The sequence below is a fragment of the Cyanistes caeruleus genome, chromosome 2 (genome assembly GCF_971803275.1).
Source record: "Cyanistes caeruleus chromosome 2, bCyaCae1.hap1.1, whole genome shotgun sequence".
Classification (NCBI taxonomy): domain Eukaryota; kingdom Metazoa; phylum Chordata; class Aves; order Passeriformes; family Paridae; genus Cyanistes; species Cyanistes caeruleus.
The window spans coordinates 31,266,582-31,284,475 of record NC_141702.1 but is presented as its reverse complement, the minus strand read 5'-3'; the positions used below and the strand labels follow the sequence as shown (position 1 = coordinate 31,284,475).

Genomic DNA, 17,894 nt, shown 5'->3' with positions numbered 1-17,894 from the left:
CTGTATTTTCGTTTTTGATTAATGCAATTTCTGAATTTTGAAAACACACCTCATGTTTTTTTGGCCCAGCTGGCAGGTGTTTAGATTTTAATTATGAAGACTGGCATTTCTTTGATATAATCCCATGATCTCCATATAATTCAGTTAATACCTGCTATATTTCTAAACTCCAAAGGAATAAATAAGCAGACATGTTATCATTGCTTACAGCTCCAAGACTCTTTAGCCATGAATAGTAGAGATATTTCTGTTCCTCAGAACTTCTCTAAGTGCTGAATTACAACAGAGCTTTCTGTGGCATATTTTATTTTTTGCTTTCTCTTTGGGCTTCTGTGGTGGTATCCCAGCTTCTTTTTCATACTTAAGAACTTCTCACCTCTGTCTTTAACCATAGTGGGCACTATTTATTGATAGTCCTTCCCCAGTGTATTATTGGACATATGTTTTTATTGCTTTAGTTGGAAATACCCTGGGAAAGAAGAATTTAACCAAAACAGAAAACCAGCAGTACTGTATTAGTCCAAAAACTTAGCTAGACAGAGTCTGCAACAGATGCTTATTTTGAGTGGGTAAAACACAGTAATGTTTTCCTCAGCATCTGTTCCCAATTTTTGGCAATAGGTGGGTATTTCTGAACCAGAGCCTGTAGCCGCATCATTGTCTTTAATAGACCATAGCAGAGTTTTCTTCTATTTATTCTTTTAATTGCTTTTTGAACTCATTTACACTGTTGTTTCCACAACATCAGGGGGCAGTGAATTCAGTTGTGGGCTTTAGGAAAAGCTCTTTTGTTTGATACCTTTTATGCAATACCTTCATTGGTTACAGCCTTTTTCTTGTATCTTGACAAATACTGAATAGTCATCCCCTACTCATTTGTCCATGCTGCTCTGGAGTCAGCAGAGCCCTTCAACACGCCTTGTCAGGCATCTCTTCCCAAGCTGAAATGTTGTAGTGTATTTAAGATACACTTTCACACTTTTGGAGAGAAGCTGCCATTCTCATTTAAAGCTTCTGAATTAAGAAAACTTGCATTCATCACACAGATCTGTCTGGGACTGCACATGGGCTCGTTCTCTCTTCTGCCTATATAATGTATTGTAGATACTTTATTGTACAGTCTTTGCATATTAGAGGCAACTGTTCATTTTTTAAAGTCTTGAATTAATTTACAAACTCCTTTGTCTCTCAGAAGCCTGGAAAACTTTTTTTTAAAAAACTTTTCTTTTTAACTAGATGTCTGTCTCTACTGTGATGATGCAGTGAACCATGACATAAAAAAAATAATTTTGTTTTTTTTGTTGTTTTGTTTTTTTCTCTGGCTAAAAACAGGCATCTTTCTTCACTTTATCCTCCCTGATTTGGAATGTAAGGAAAATAGTTCAGCCATAAGATTTACTTTATCTTATGCTTCCCTTTTAATGTCCCTAGTCAGCTGAGCAGGCAACTTTGAACAAGCTCAAATATGGCTTTTCCTCCCTAGCCTCTTGGAAAAAAAAAGTGTATTCATCATCTATTTTGCAAATGACAACTTTACAAACGCACTTCACTACCCCTAGTCAGAAAACCCAAGCTGTGATCATTACTCAGTAACCCTAGATGAAACCAACAGATACGATTTTGAGGGTTTAAATTAATAAAATTGAACAAGATGAACTGATACACAGCTGCTTTCTTAGCTCACTTTTTAATTTTTGTCCTAACTCTCCTCACACAAGATGCTTTGTACAGTGTATTAATGCCTTTTCTATGGCAGCCTATGGATTTGGATAGTTCCCACAGAAACAGAAAAAAATGGTATTTAGTCCTCCTTACCTTGATTAGAGTTAAACGCATTCCCAGGAAAATACTTGGACTATCGTAGCAGACCTAGGATATGATTTTTTTATTGCAAGTGGACCAGAGGATATGGAGACCAAAACGAGCCTGTTTGTTAGTCTTCCCTTAGCACATTGCCCCAAATTTATTTTCTCAGGACAGTTCATATAGTTTGCAGAAAAAAATCACACAGAATAAACCAAAGTATTCTTTGTGGAAAACCCCAAACCAGTGGTGCCTACATCCTGTTTGATTTAGGCCTTACAGTTGGTTATAGGACTGCTGGTGAATGTGGATCTTTGGCTACCAGGATGGGTGTCAGTTCTATAATCACTTAATCCCTGTGCTCCCCACCTCCTACAAGCTTGGCATTGAGTGCCAACTGTTTATGCTGCCAGGGTACACAGTGACTCCAGGGCTGAGCAAATCTGCAGGGAGCAGAGGGAATCCCGGCTGCAGCAGAGCCAGCACGGTGGCACAGCACCAACCATGCAGAGCGTCCTGTGACCGGGCCCCGCTGAGAAGCTGTCGGGTGCCAGAGCGAACAGGACAAGTGTTTATGCAGCTGGAAGGCCACTTGCAATTGGACAGTTCTTAGTTTGAGGTTGGCACCTAAATGTAGCTCTTTGTAGGTGTCCCATATATGCTCTAAGCTGCTGCTAAAGCTCCTGGAGGTGCAGGGCAGCTCACTCACCCATGCAGAGGTGTTGTGGTGCTGGCTGTGTGCCTGTGGCAACTGAGACGTGTGAGGCTGGGAGTGATAACAGACCTGTACCTTTCTGCAGTGGCAGCTGCTGGGACACCTCAGATGGCACAAGATGCCTCAGTGTGGACAGCTGAGTTAGTCTGTAGTCAGCACTGTCCCCGTGTCAGCACTGTGTGCTGGCTCTGTGGTGACCGGGGGATGATCCAGATGAGACAGGGATAGTTTCTGTGTGAGCTGAATTGCCCACTAGCTCTGCTGACTATATTGACTAGAACTTAAGTCCCACCCTTTCAAGGTAAAGTTACCTAAACATACTTTATTTTAGTGCCATTTTCAGTGGTGTCAAGTAGTCTACCTGCCTTCCAGCTGCTTTATAAGAAGTTTTAGGTCTCCTTGGGTCATCTGTCCTCTACCAGCCCCATGCACATTGCTTGAGTAGCTCAGGTCATTTCAAATTGCACAAGGTGTCTGTTGGTCACTGAATTGAACCATTTCTGTCCAGGGCAAGCTGGGGCCTGATCAGATTGAGAACAAATGCTGAAAAAGCACTTTTGTAATTAAAGTATTCCAGAAGCCAGTTTGTGCATGAAAGCATTCTCTTGGTGTGTCAATAAAACACACCAAACAGGACCTATTACAAACCTCTCAAATGTGCTACATGTTCTGTATGTTCCGTTCACCTTTTTTTCTTTAATGGGACTGCCCTACCTTAATGCAACTTCACAGGTTAATACACCTGTGTCTGCAGAGAGAGCTGCACCATGCAGCTGCACATGTTAATTTCACTCTTGGTAACGTCTTGTGTAACTTCACTGGGTCCCTGTTCCAGCACCATGTCTTGCCTTGCCAGCTCAAATCCAGCTTGCATCACCCAGTGTCCCATGGGGCCACATCTCGGGCACTCCAGTCCAGCTGCATAAGGGTTGGTTTCTGGTTGCAGCCACATTCCTGGATCAACCAGAAGACAGCAGCCTACAGACAAACAGGGCTGGAAGGAATGACTTTGAATTCTTGGAAGAAACGATGGAGAGACAGGCAGTCCTGTGGGTGCCACAGGATGCTACAGACGTGGACTGGATATGTTCTCTGCTTGCTGCCCCTTTCCGCGCCCAAGGGGACAGCCGGCTGGGGAGGCACCTTTGTGCCATCGCACTTGGCAAACACAAAATGCTTTTGCAGCTGCCTGGGAAGCAGGCATTAGCTTCCGAACGATCAACACGTTAGTGTGCTGGAATGAAGGCAACTAAGAAATTTAAAGCAAGTTAGAGTTCTTTTCAAAGTGCTTTTGAGTGATTTAGGCTTGAAATGAGTAACTTGAAGGCGCCCAAATCCTTAGTTAATAATTTACATGTGAATAGAGCTGAAGAAATGCCTGAGATTCCAGCTACTCCATTTGATTGCCTCATGTTTACACACTGTGGAACTCTTTCAGGGAGTACAAGATGTTTGTCATTTGGGTTCCCTGGGATGTTGACATATTTTCCAAGGCTGATGGAATGCATTTGCATGTTTTGCCCTACAGAATTGTATGGGCCTAACTTGTTTTGACATCTACATGTGAGTTCCATATTAGCCTTTGGACTGCTATTGTAAATGTTGCTTTTAGTTATTGAAAATGGCTTCCTTCCTGTCAGGCAGACAGCATTCAAGTTTTCCAATTGTGATTTTTTTTGAGTGTACACATGGGGTTTTGAAATGTTCTTAGAAGATTAAGGAATGGTTTTCTTTTGCATGCTCAGGATGCAGACAGAAAGCTCTTATGCCACTGGCTGAAAAACATTTGTAGAGCATTTTCAAGTAAATCTACAATGCATGTTGCCCTGACATGGGCCCCCAATCTGGTATATTTCAGCTGTTTAGTTTTATTTTGCTTATATGTTATAAGTCTCCAGGATCTTATGAGAATTGTTCTCTTTTGTGTGATTAAAGTCTTCATCCATAATCTGAACAGAAATGTCAGTCACGTATGAAATTCAGAGTCACTGAAGTTGTCACCATCATCATTTGTCACCATTATCTGTATTGTACGCTGCAGGAGATAAACCCCATTTTCCTTTCAGAATTGTCATGTTTATAAGTATTTTCTTTAAGCCATCATTCATATGGGGTAGCTCCAGTTTTGACCTTGAAGAGTACATGCATCATTATCTGGCCAAGAGAGACAGAAAATAGCAGTTGGCCCTTTTGAGTCTTTTCATCCTATCCAAGTACTCCTTGTGCATTTACACGGTGAGGTTCCATAGCTGAAGCATATGTGCTGCTTGCAGTTTCAAAGCTATGGGATAGCTTTGGCCTGGTCTCCAGCTGGGGCTCCAGAAGGGCACACGAGAGGTGTTGGGTCTGCCAGCCCGAAGCCAACCACTTAGGCTGTTCTTTGTTTTCTTAATGCTGAAGTAGTGAAACTTCAGGATAAATATGCTTGTTAGGCTGTTGTCCAGGGCAGAAGAATGGCAGAGATAATAAAATGACCATGTCCACAATGCCTTGAGGTATCCTTGGAAATCTGGGTTAGCAGCTTCACCTTCATCAAAGTTTCTCAGGTCATGGTTAGGGCTTGGAGGGAGAGAGCCCTTTCCCACATCCCTCCTGCTGCAGACACAGGAAAAGGAAATCCAGATCTTTTCTCTGTCTCTTTCTCTCCCAGCCCCCTGCTCTTCCCAGTGCAGAGATAAGTGGCCTCAGACATGAGCTCAGCATACTTTGGGAAGTAAAATTCCATTTTATTTATAATGCTCAGTGACCATGCCCCAGCTCCTAAAATTTGGCAGGTACTCTGTGTTCATCATTAGCCTCAGCTGACTATGCTGTTCTGAGGGTCTGTGGGAGTGTTTGTACTAATATTGATGCTAATATTGTACCTGTCTTGACAGCCAAGCCAATGTTGTAGTAGCCTCTAAGGTCATCCTCCACTGTGTCATGCTGTAAAATGGGAGATTTGCATAAATTCCCATCCTTATGACACCTTGATTCAAAACACTGGACTTCAGCTCTGGAACCTCATTTGATCCCAACTGTGCCTTTGGCCCTACTCTAGCAATATGTGCCATGGCCATATTCCAAGTGTGAATATCACTTTGCTAATAGGTATTATTTGGGATATTGATGTTTGAGAGATAAATGAAGAACCACAGAAAAGTGTAAGATGAGCATGTATGAGAAGAAGTCCTAAATTCACAGCATTTTTCTGTCTCTTTGTTTTGCAGACAGGACAGGACGGGTTATCCCCGAGACCTACACCCACCCGCATTCCTGTGTCAAAAGGTATGAAAGCAGGAAAGCCAGTAGTGGCAGCCCCAGGAGCAGGAAATGTGACAAAATTCGAGCCTCGTGCTGAGACTCAGTCTATGAAAATAGAACTGAAGAAATCTTCAGCCAGCAGCTCTGCCTCCCTGGGCGGGGGTCAGGGTTGATGGCCGTGGCTCAGGGGGTACGTTCTGCAGGTTTTACTGCTGCCATGGAAGTCAGCTCCCCTGTCTGTAGTTGTTCACGTTTGCCTGTACTAATGAAGTCCTGCAGCTGTCACTTAACAACAAACTAATAAGTGTGTGCACTGACTACTTAAATAACCAAACCATTTTGTTTCCTTACTCAAGTTAAAAAAAAAAAATAAAAAAATAGAGCTGTCAAAAAGGCAATTTTATGCCAGGAAGATTTTCAGTCTAGGAAGTGAGAATGGGGTAACTGGTTATTAATCTAGTTCAGGAATTCTTAATGATAGACTTGGTCACTTTTTAGTAGATCAAAGGAAGTTTGGTCACATGTACTAGATTGTTTTTCCACCTTAACGGATCACTTTCCACTTTTGCTGCTGCATGGTCTGCTTTCCTTCCTGCCTTGATCACATTATTGAAATGCCACATGGCCTAGGGAAGCAATGCCAGAAGACTTGCCATGTGCACTTGAGGTCCTGTTTTAATGAAAGTCAGTACCTCGTGTGTTTGGGGGGGGAAGAGAGGAATGATGGGCACCATGTGACCATGTGGCCTTCTGTCTAGGAGCGTCCCATCAAAATCACCATTTCTCAGTGGTGAGCTGCTTTCTCAAGATAGTTAGTAAACTCAAGGGCATAGGGATGTTGCATAATGTTTGGCAGCAACTTAATTCTTCCAGAGAGAGTTAACACTTGTAGACAACACTTAGAACCAGGTTCCTGATTTACGCACACTGGAATGCTGCCAGCTCAGGGCTCAGATGAAGGCTTGTGAGCCAGAAGGTGTTTAGTCTTCAGCAAAAACTTGAGAAACACTGTCTGGCAAAAATTGATACAATCCATTTGTGCCTGCTCCAAAGACCACTAAAGGCTATGAAGCAACTCATTCCATTGATCTGACTAGACTTTCAGTTTTCCTGGTTGGGTCTTACATTTAAACCTTAGTTGCCAAGCATCCTTATTATGTCTTAGAGGGCAAATCAGCATAGACTGCTGGTGGCAGGAATTGCTGTCTAAAGGCACAGCTCAGGTAGAAAGAGAGAGGATTTGGTAATGAAATTATTCCCAGTTTTCAGTTGTTTAAAATATTTTGTCATAAAATGCAGACCACCTTACAACACACCATGGTGATTCATCATTTTTCCTTCCCTCTTTGTGATTTCCTCATCTGTATGTTTGCATTTTTTAAGCATGTTTTAAGGAATTTTTCCAGCATGGAAATAGTGTGGATGCCGATGGTTGTTATGATTGTTTATTTAATGACAGTTGAATTATTAAAGTACATTTCCATTCAGTGATCAATATGCACAGAAGAAAGTCACAATCAAAAGAAATGAAGCTGAGCAGACTAATAAATGACGGGTTTAAAGTTGTATAATGCTTCAACCACCTCAGCAAGCTGTGAAGGGCCCAGTGGTTAAAACAGAAAGAAAGGTGGGAAATCCACCAATAAATTACAAACAAAATTCCCAGAAAGGAAAATGCACCTATGGTTGAAATACGAAATTTGGCGTGGGAGAAGATATTTGATGGAAGACTCTGTCACTGAAGGTCAACAAAATTAGACTCAGTCCAAGCAGTGTTCAGTTTTCTGTCTGCTTTGCATTGCTGTAGAATTTTAAATCCAGATACAGCAATTTTCCCAATGTAAAGCTGACATTTTATCATTCACATGAAGGGGATTTTTTCTTTGCCACATTAAAAAAAGAGGAGGTTTTGGTTTGTCACATGTGTAGCCCCTAAAATGGTTGTTAATTTTAAGGTTTTTGTTCCTATGACATCCAAAAATCAGATTAGTATTAGTAGCATTTTTTTGTAACTCCTATTCCCAGTACTTCAGATTAAACTTGGAAACTGGAATTAGCAAGCAATGTGAATTACTATGTCAGAAATACATCAGATCCTCTCAAGTAATTCTTATCACTTAAAAGCCTCAGTATGTCAATAAATTGTTGCTGAGATCTTACTGTTCTTACTGTAACATAGACTTTTTAACAGCTATTTAAAAGAACAAACAGGATTTTTTTCTGGATTTTCACCCTAAATACTGTTACTGAAGGAAGTTGTAAGGTCAAACCAGTGAAATAACATTGCAAACATGATCCCCAAGCATCAAGTGTGGATTGATACAGCTGTCTTAAGCTTTCCTTGTGTCAAAGAAAATGACATGACTGTCACCATGCTCAATATCCTATGTGTGCTTGTTGAAAATTTTGTTTGTTTGAGGTCTAAGAAACTAATTCACCTGAAGAAACAAGCCAGCCTCACAGTACCTGATATCTAGGGCACAGAAACTGGCAAAGCTAGAGCCACAAATGCAGGCACAGGCTAGGAATTGCTCCTGTGGAGTCAGTAGGATTTGATGAGACAAACTTCAGAAATTCCAGAGAGGTCAGACTTAGGATCCTGTTATTTTTCCCCAGGGGCTGCACATCAAAAATGGACTTTTGCTCTGCAGCAGAAGTCTAAAGGGTTGGAATCGGGCAGCTGGTTAAACTGTTAGCTAAAAACAGGTATTTAGTTATACTCAAAACTTTTGACATCTGTTTTAATTGATGTAATACTCTTATTTCCTAAAGGTAGAAGAAGGGTAAAATGACTTGAAAAGAAAGCCTATAGTTCAGAAATCTTAAAAGTTCAAGGCTAACTATTTGTATGACACTGAAATTTCCTCTGAATCTGAAGACAGTTATGTTTAGTGACTACACTAAGATTCTCCATTCAGTAGGTCAGTTCCAAAAGGTAATTTAAACAATGAAATCTAAAAACAGTGCCTAAGCCCAAGAGGCATCCTGAAGATCTTCTTGATGTTCTTCCACAGCCCTTGTCTAGTCAGTGTTTCTGTTATGACTTAAACGTAGCACTGCAGCCTCTGTACCTCAGTGAGATCCGTAATGCAGGTATTCTTGTATTTCCTCCGAGGCTTTTAAGTCAAGCCACTATTTCATGGTCACTTAAAGTCAGGCTCTAACTCCACACTGGACTGAAAAGCTGTAGTCCTGTCTCTGTCACCTCCAGCCAAGAAAGTAGTCACTGACTATGTGGTGGGACAAGTGTTTGAACTTAACTGGGGAACTGATCTGAATTAAAAGGAATCTGGCAAAAAAGCACAGAGGCTGGCTTTAATATAACTCTGTGCCAAGCTTACAGGCCAGAAAAAAAACAGAGGGCATAGGAAACCAGTTGGTGTCTTAAAGTGAATGTAGGATCATGAATGTCTTCTAGTACATCAAATACCACACAAACACAGGGGTAGTGCTGCTTATTGTCAAAAGGTTTTGATTGAAACCTTTTTTCAAAGGTAGGAGACAAGTTCCCCTTTTCAGCTGTACCTGAGGAGACTCAAACCCACTTCAGCTGCAGGCAGGTTCACTAGTGGCACTGGCAGCTGAGGGGGATGAAGGTGGCATTCTCATTCCCTCCTGGAAAGACTGTGCTGTTCTGCATGGAATGCTTCAGTATTCACTGAGCAGAAACAAGAGAGTGGTTGAGGGGTCAGGATACTGACCTAGGAGGGAGCTTCCCCAGATTCATGTCCCTGTTCCCAAGGCTGCCTTTGAGCCTTAGCCCTTTTGAAAAGGAGGCTTATAAGTTGAAGTGTCTGTGTTCATCCATCCTTCCATCTCTCCTTCCCTAATGAATAGCACCGAACACACCAACCAATTTCATCCAAACCTGACAAAGCAATAGGGGACTCCAGAATAAGTTGTTCCAGTTTAATGAAAAGGATGGCAGAGCAAAGAAGCAAGACCTTAGCAGTGCCTCACTGTGTAGAAGAGTAGGGCATGAGCTCACCTTCACACAGCATCAAAGAATGAACACAAGAGTGATGTCAGAAATACCATAAGGACAAGCTTTGTTCAGACCTCAGAATTTACTAGGCACCAAAGAATTAAACTCTGATACATCAATCCAAAGTAAAATATTAGGGCTTTTTTTACAGGGCTTTCGTGTATTCTACATTACTGGATTATAATACATAAACTAAGCCTTACTAAGTGATCATTTGGAATCACTCATTCTCATGCTTTCTCTCTCTTACCTTTTTTCTTAGTCATTTTGTTTGGGATTTTTTTCATAATGAAGTGGAACAATTTCAGTAGCAAAATAATGTACTCAGAATCGTAATGAGAGTTACAGTGCTTTGTCAGGAACTAAGATGACTGACCAATCTTTGTACTTTTAGTCATATTCAGTGTCAGCTGGAGAGAAGCCCTGTTTTGGCTGATGACATGGCCACATAAACAGTTGTGATAACTCAAGCCCATCAGCAGTAACATATGGCATAGCACCAGCCGTAAGGCAGAGAGGGGGAAGGGCAGGGAAAATGCCAGCCCATTCACGAGCAGCACACGTGGACTGAGAAGATGCACCCTTAGTTCTCCAGATGATCTCCCTGATTTTAAGTCTAGTTCCTAACAAGTTTTCTACTGTGTTCATGAAATTAGAGCCCATCACCAGACTTACTGCTACATAGGGGTATTGCTAATGTAGTCATTAGTAGATCAATACATTTGAGTAAGTGCCAGTGAAAAAGAAGGAGCACAGAGTTTCAGCTGTAATGCCTGGGGGGATTTTTCTCAGATTAGTAAACATCCTAGGTAAATGGCAGAAGAAAAATAGAGGTTTTGCTTTACTTTGCTCACCTTTTTTCCTTTTGTGACACCTGTTAGTGGGATTTTTCAAAAACCAAACATGTTGTGACTCTTTGTAGTAGGCCCATAGAGTACACATCACTGTATTTAAACCTCAAACCACTTAAAGCTCTTAGTAATTACCACCATGGGAGTAATCTCTAAAGTCACATTAATATGTTGATCCGTGCCAACAGGACGCCAAGTCATATGTCCCTGCTTGAAATATGCCAAACACTTTCTAAAATACACTCGGTGTTTACATGAATATTCAGTAATTCTGATCAGATGTGGAACAGCATGTCTTCAAATGGAGCTTGCTACTGTCCTGCTGGATTTCAGGTACTTGGCATAAGCTGCAACAGTCAGGACAGTTTTCAGACCAATTATATGTTCCCATCACACATCAGTGGCCAATTTCACTGAGTTGCTTTGAAACACGTAGTTAGCTGGCAGGAGTTTTTGTGAGCTCATCTTTTGAACTTGTTTTTATTTAGGGGAATGGTTTTCTCCCCTGTGTGTGAGTTATCCTCTTTCTCTTAATTTTGCTCTTGGGCAAAATTATATGCAATATTTTTCATTATAGATATTAACTTCACTTTGAATCTTACTCCCTACACATTGCTCTTACCTTGGCTTCTTTTTTTCCCTTAAAATGTAACCAGGGTTAACTACTGTCAGGTGCAGAGCTATCAGCTCTCAGGTATGAAACACTCAGGTGTGAATGGTTCTCCAAACAAAAGAAAAACCTCTCCTTGGGATTTTAAAAATAGAAAATTCTTCTGTTGCTTGGGTGTCCATTGTCTGCAATTGTGGTACATCTGTTTTTGTATTATCTGGTGATACTTGTATATATTGTAAGGAGAAATTAAACTTTATATGTTAAAATGTCACTTGATGTGCTTCATTATATGAACTGGTATCTTGATGTGTTTCCTCAAGAAGTTCTGCTTTACATCAGTAGGACTGAAAGCAGAATTAGCTGTTTTACATTAACTTAATTTTCTTTTTCTGTCATTAAAAGAAATTGTTTTGTTTAAGTGAATACATAGCTCCTTGAAAGATTCCCATCTAGAACCCTAGAAAAAATTATTTAATCATATCCTTCAAACAGAATCATATTCCTACCATATTCCATGGATATGAATACATCATATCCATTCCCCAGAGGGTGGCCCAAAAGAACTCTGACAAAATCTGCCCTACTCTAATTTTAGCTTAGTAACTGTTCAGACACCTCTTTTAGTAACTACACGTGTGTGTGTGTGTGTGTGTGTGTGTGTAATATATATATTCATACATATATATAAGCATTTCAAATACAAACAACTGAGACAATCTTGAAGCATGTGTTTTTTAGGTGTGTGAGAAATGAATGGAAGATAAATATCAGTGGAAACTATCTGATTTCTTTAAAAATGACTTTTTCTCCTACTATTTTCTGCACAATTACTGTTTGGGTCTGTAGGAGAAAGGTGTTTAATCCAGACACTGGCTGCAGTTTTGATGTTCATTCAGTGACTAAGCCTTAACAAGGAGCGTGACATTTTTCTGCTGCCCATTGTTTTAGGATTTTGTGTCTACACTCCTTATTAAATGTGCACAGTGAATATTAAGAAAATATTTATTCTTTAAAAAATAATATTTTTAATATTAAGAAAATAATTTCTAAACGTAGCTTTTAACATCATATTCCACAAGAGCTTCAAGCTAGAACAGCACTGGCTGTAAGGTAAAATCATACAATAGTTGGTTCTTTCACATTCACTGTTCAAATGTGGTAGAACTGGTGTACGTTTCTTGTTGAAAACCATTTGTTATTGATAAATTTTGTGGAAAATAAATACTTCCAATTCGGGAAATTCTATTATTTCATTTGTCTTAATGTATTTTATTGGACGTTGCTTCGGCCCTGCTCTTGCTTCACCACGTATGAAAAGCAGCACTGGGATCTGCCATCTAGTGGCAAAGTTCTGGCAATAAGAGCACACGGAAAATATTTTCATTTTTCTTTCTTTCTACAATCTAACTTCATGAAACACCTTGAAAATATTAGCTAGGAGGCAGATAAAGGCAAAAGTCCATACAAATGTAAAAGGCAAAAGTTATACCAATAGTGTAATTTCTTGGGTCATGTAAATTCTGAAAAATCTTCATACTATTAAAAAAGGAAGTTAACAAAAGTAATTTCAATTAAGATGAATATTTCTGAAAATGTATAACTGTATGCTTTAATTAGTTTTGGTACAGTTACATTATTTGAAATGCATAAAATACACCTTAGAGAAAAATGTTAATTGACAGTAAATTCTTATATTAAAAAGTTATTCTTATATTAAAAAAGTTGCCTGTGAGCTGTATATATAGGTAGAAGAACAGAAGATCAGGCCATTAGTACTTCAGCAGAGGCCAGGGGTTAATCAGGATCAGGCACCTCTGACACTACACACTGGGCAAAATTAAATCCAGCCTTTTAAAGAAAATGCCAACATATAGTTTTGCACGCTGTGGCTGAAATTTATCCCCATTAAAGTCAATAGCAAAATTCAAGAAGACTCACTGAATAAACACAGCATAGGCTTCTATAGGTTTCTAAAAAAAAGACAAATTATCCCATACTTCTTCCTCATTTATGAATTGCCATCAGATTTATGATGAAGTTACTTAGACAAGATATCAGACACCCAACTCCAAGTCTTTCTCTACCTAGTTTGGGTGTGGAACTGGAACTTTGGTGTCCCTCTGCTTTAATCCATTCAACTGTATTACTCCTTTTTCCTATGGACAACCAAATCATGGTCTTGACACTGAAGTGGAAGCCAAGGTCCTCTGAGCCCTCGACAGGTATTAATTTAGTTTCCCATTGTGGCATTAACCAGTTTTTTCAAGCAGTGAAGTAAGTTTGTGAGACTTTTTTAGAAAAATGCCTTGCACTGCCATTGTAATTCTTCTTTAAAGTAAGCTGCAATGCGTTTGTAGTTTCATAAACCCGAATGTTTTGCTCTCTTTTCTTTTAGAGAGTGTCATCATTCACCAGTTACGCGTGAACTCTAGATGAGTTACCACCCGCTAGAGCTCTCTGTGTGCACTACCCTCCTCCATGCCTGTGGATGGATCACTGTAGAAGCTCTCTGCCAGCAACACCAGGGTCACTTGTGCTACTGATTATTTGTGGAAGTTTTAGTGCTTCCATTAGGTTTTATATATTTTTTCTTCTTGGTAGAGATTTAAAAATGAATGGCTTTGCTGGTATTTTAAAAGTATCTAATCAGAGAGAGAGCAGCAATCTTTCTGCCAGCTGAATTTCACTTTTAATTGCAAAGCCTAAGGCACCTGCTTGATTTTGCTTGATATTTGCCATATAATTTATTTTTATAATACACTTTGTAAAGTAGCTGTGCCAAAGTTGCAATTCCTGTTGCTTATTATGCATTTATTTGTAGAATACACTGTCAAATTTACAATTTGATATTTTTGTAATAGAGAGTATGTGAAGAAAGAAAAATGTAACTTCAGCAATGTTTTCTTTTTAAATGGAAAAGTATTCAGTACATTTTTTTGCCACCATGAGATTCTGTGAGACTAAATACTCTGAAGACTGCTGTATGGAATTTGTTGCAGAATACTTCTTGCACTGTGTGATGGTTTGGCATAAAATTAAGTATTAAAGTCCAATGCCTTGAAATACAACCAGATTTACTCATTTTAAACAATGTAAGTCAGTTTTTAAAGCTGTGATTTTTTTTCTATATAAAGTATGTTTTTACTTCTGCCTGTACCAAAAAAGTCGATTTTCATTACACTGTAACTAATAAATTTTCACAACTATGCAAATATAATCAAGTGTTTGCATTTCAACTCCAGTTTCTTAGGGTTGGCAGTGCTCATCTATGTATTTGTTTATGGGGACAGAATATGGGTTTGGAAGTTCCTTTTTCTGACTGGTGTCTCATACTGTGTCACAGTGATGTACAGGGTGAAACTGAACCATAGAATCATAGAGTGGTTTGGATTGGAAGGCCCTTAATGATCATGTAGTTCCAATCCCCCTGCCATGGGCAGGGATGCCTTCCACTGGATCAGGTTTCTCAAAACCTCATCCAACCTGGCCTTGAACACTTCCAGGAAAGCTGTTCAACAACTTCTCTGGGCATTTTGTTCCAGTGTCTCACCACCCTCACAGTGAAGAATTTCTTCTTAAAATCTAATCTAAACCTACTGTCAGTTTGAAACCATTCTTCCCTGTCCTGTCACTACATGCCCATGCAAATCTCTCCATCTTTCTTTTAGAAGAAGATGTTAAGATACAGAGATGGATCAATCACCAAGCCCTTAATGACTTAATTGTTTCCAACCCTGAGCTTTCACAGCACAGGCAGAGATGTTCAACTGGCATTGTCAGAATCTTTAGTCCGGGACTAGTACCTGGACTAAACACCAGGCACTTGGCCACATGCTGAGAGGGGCCCCTTTTACACTGGTGGTTGTAGCTTCTCAAATAGCATCCAGAGAGTTCTGTGGCAGCTATACTAAGGACGATTTTTGAATGAATGATAAATAAAGCTACATGCAATCCAGGCAGGGTCTTTTTTCACATTTCATAACCAATGATTTTTAATCTAAGTTATTGGCACATACTTAAAATACTGCAGATTTTTAACTGCAGAAGCTACTGGGAGAAATTACTTTTTTTGGAAAGGAAAACAGTGTTGCTTGCAGGAGATGTGCTGCAAGATGCCAGAAAGAGTGCATTAATGCAGCATCCCACTGGGATGGTTAGGTTGGTCCATCTTTGAAGCTGGAGTATCACACTGCTGCATAGTCAATTTGGTCTTCATGGGAGCCACGGGAGCTGTTTTTCCTCTTACGTATGTGTTCTGCAGGAAATGCTGACACTCTAGAGAAGCAGGATATTCTGGGACCTATATGAACTTTCTTGGAGTTGATCTCCACTGTGAAGTGTTTACTAATATAGCCATACTGAGAAGTCAAAATTAAGTGCTGCATATCCTGGCAGCAGAGTAATTTCGTTGATATAGCATATACTTAGTTGGTACACCATGTTTCTTAAGGAGTGGGGCTTTTTTTTGTACAGCAGACAATGTTTGCCAATAACATAGCTGTGTCTGTAGATCATATTTTAGTGCAAGCTGAGAAGAATTCCAGCTTTTAGAGAGCAATACAGCTGAGGTGAATAAAGCCTAGTGTGTGCCACATTTCAGTTTACTGCGCAGCAGAATGAACACTGTAGTGACCTAGATCTTCTATTTTCAAAACATTACTTGGAAATCAAAACCTATCCATGTTAAGATCTACACTGAGCTCAGCTGGACTGAAATTCCTGGCTATTTGAAAGTGACGGTGACATGCCTGAAATAAACTTCAGCTTTTAAATATGAGTAGGACACAAGTAAAATCTTATTCCAAAACTGAGTCTAGATTTAAAAAGCCCCAGTCAAAGTAGAAAATATTTTTCCTTGTCTAAATTTTAATGTAAAGCAAATTCAGTACGAGTGTAAGTTTATGATTCATAAACAAATAGAGAAACATTTATGGTTTTGCACTTGCATTAAGTCTTTAGGTTTCCCAAAATAAAGCATTGTTAAAAGCATACATACAAGCATGGTATATTGAAATAATTTGGCTTTTAAAATATTTCTCATGAACTGCAACACTTAGGAGACTGGTGATTTCATCTTGCATTTATGTTCCTGGTCAATTTTTTACATTACCCAACCTGGATGTGTATCTACAACAAATACATAAAAAAAGTGCATTAGCCACATAACTAACCTCTATTTTGGGGACACTCAGGAAGAAATCTATTCATATAGAATAATGATGTGATTAATTTCTACAAGTACTGTAATTTTAAGGGAGGTAATTGGGAATTGCTTTCACAATAAGATAATGTAGAGGCTATAGACATCAGTAGCTTTTAAGCAATAGAAAACCAGTGAAGGATCTACTTTTCCCTTAAAAATCTTACTACCTAAAGAGAACTGAAAGACCTGTGTATTATAATTAGAGTGATAAAATATATTTTATATATAGTTTCAATCCATGAAAAAATCTCAAATACTTAGATTTCTAGAGATAAACTCAGCCTGTGAGTTTTCTTTCTGTCTTGTTGTGAAACATAATTGGGCAACTGTAACATGCCCTTTCTTGCCAGTCCTCTCACACCTGAGAGCATCAGGTCCCAGCTTCAATATTGCCCCTTGGTTATCCTGCTGCCAGAGGAACGTCTTGTCATCTCTCATCACAGGTTTACAAGCAGTCTTGTTCCCTTGGGATCCTAGGTTGCATCTCCCTGGATTCTCTGTAAGGCTGTGGGAATAAAAGTTACTATAGCTGTAGAAGGTTAAAAGGTTACTACAGCTGCAAAAAAGAAGGGTGGTACTAGTGACAAGGGGCTTATCTGGGAGGAATAGCAGCAAAAGTTGGGGTCCACGAGATAGTGGAAAAGATAAATTAGGAATGAAATACAGTTTTAGCACAGATGCCATAAGGAATATGATAAACTATTGTAACCCATATAATTATTTAGGCACCAAATGAATACTTACATTTTAGATGTTTATATATATATATCCAAATCTCCTATGCTGTCTGTCAAAGAGGCCTTGTGTTTCTCCAAAGTGAAATACATTTGCACAAGTCATGTGCTCCCCCCAGTGGTCTTGACTGATACTCTCGGTGCTCCAGAGAACTAAAAACCATTTATTTTACAAAAACTCTTCCACAGCCTGCTAAAAAGTCTTCAGATTAGACTACATGAATATAAAGTTATTTAACTAAAAAGTTCTAATTACTTTTTTTCCTTGAAATCAAGTAAATACATAGATACTTACTGAATGTAAATTTAGAGCGACTGCATAGGAAGGACTAGAGAGTTCCTCACAAAACAGACTTTAACGCAGAAGTGCCAATGAAGTAAGAAATATGGACTTTCAATGTTGCATTAGCTTGAGCAGTGCCTGCTAACACAAGTACATACTCCCACTCTGTGTTCCACGCGGTGATTGCTCCTCCACAGGAAGGGTGTTAACCACTGGAACCCGTGGCCCTGGGTGGGGGTGGAGTCCTCATGCCTGAAGGTGCTTAAGAAAAGACTGTAAATGGTACCCGGTGCCATGGTGTAGTTGGCATGGTGGTGTTTAGTCAAAGGTTGGACTCTGACCTCAGAGGTCTTTCCCAGCCTAACTGATTCTGTCATTCTATTTAGGGCAGTCAGATTAGCTCCTAGGGGAAAACAACAACATCCCTATGTATAAATATTTAAAGGCTGGGTGTCAAGTCAGAG

At 39.6% G+C, this 17,894-nt stretch overlaps 1 protein-coding gene and 1 long non-coding RNA gene across 19 annotated transcripts in view; one reads left to right on the top strand and one right to left on the bottom strand.

Moving 5' to 3' along the window:
* FILIP1 (filamin A interacting protein 1) overlaps positions 1 to 14,427 on the top strand; it is a 136,968-nt gene extending 122,541 nt beyond the window's left edge. For 8 of the 18 annotated variants that reach the window (XM_086876320.1, XM_086876315.1, XM_086876318.1 and 5 more), the window contains one exon: positions 5,728 to 11,481. In XM_086876320.1, coding sequence (XP_086732446.1) covers positions 5,728 to 5,934 — 207 coding nt within the window. In that variant the 3' untranslated portion in view covers positions 5,935 to 11,481. Of the gene's footprint in view, positions 1 to 5,727; positions 11,482 to 13,605 lie in introns of those variants that run through there. The other 10 variants (XM_086876325.1, XM_086876322.1, XM_023922344.2 and 7 more) reach the window with 2 other exon arrangements.
* A 1,631-nt stretch (positions 14,428 to 16,058) lies between these two features.
* On the bottom strand, positions 16,059 to 17,669 carry LOC111925802 (uncharacterized). The gene is made up of 3 exons (XR_015282968.1): positions 17,443 to 17,669; positions 16,775 to 16,918; positions 16,059 to 16,337 (listed from the first exon to the last, which is right to left on the bottom strand). It is a non-coding gene; the product is annotated as an uncharacterized LOC111925802 (long non-coding RNA).
* Positions 17,670 to 17,894: the final 225 nt, after the last annotated feature.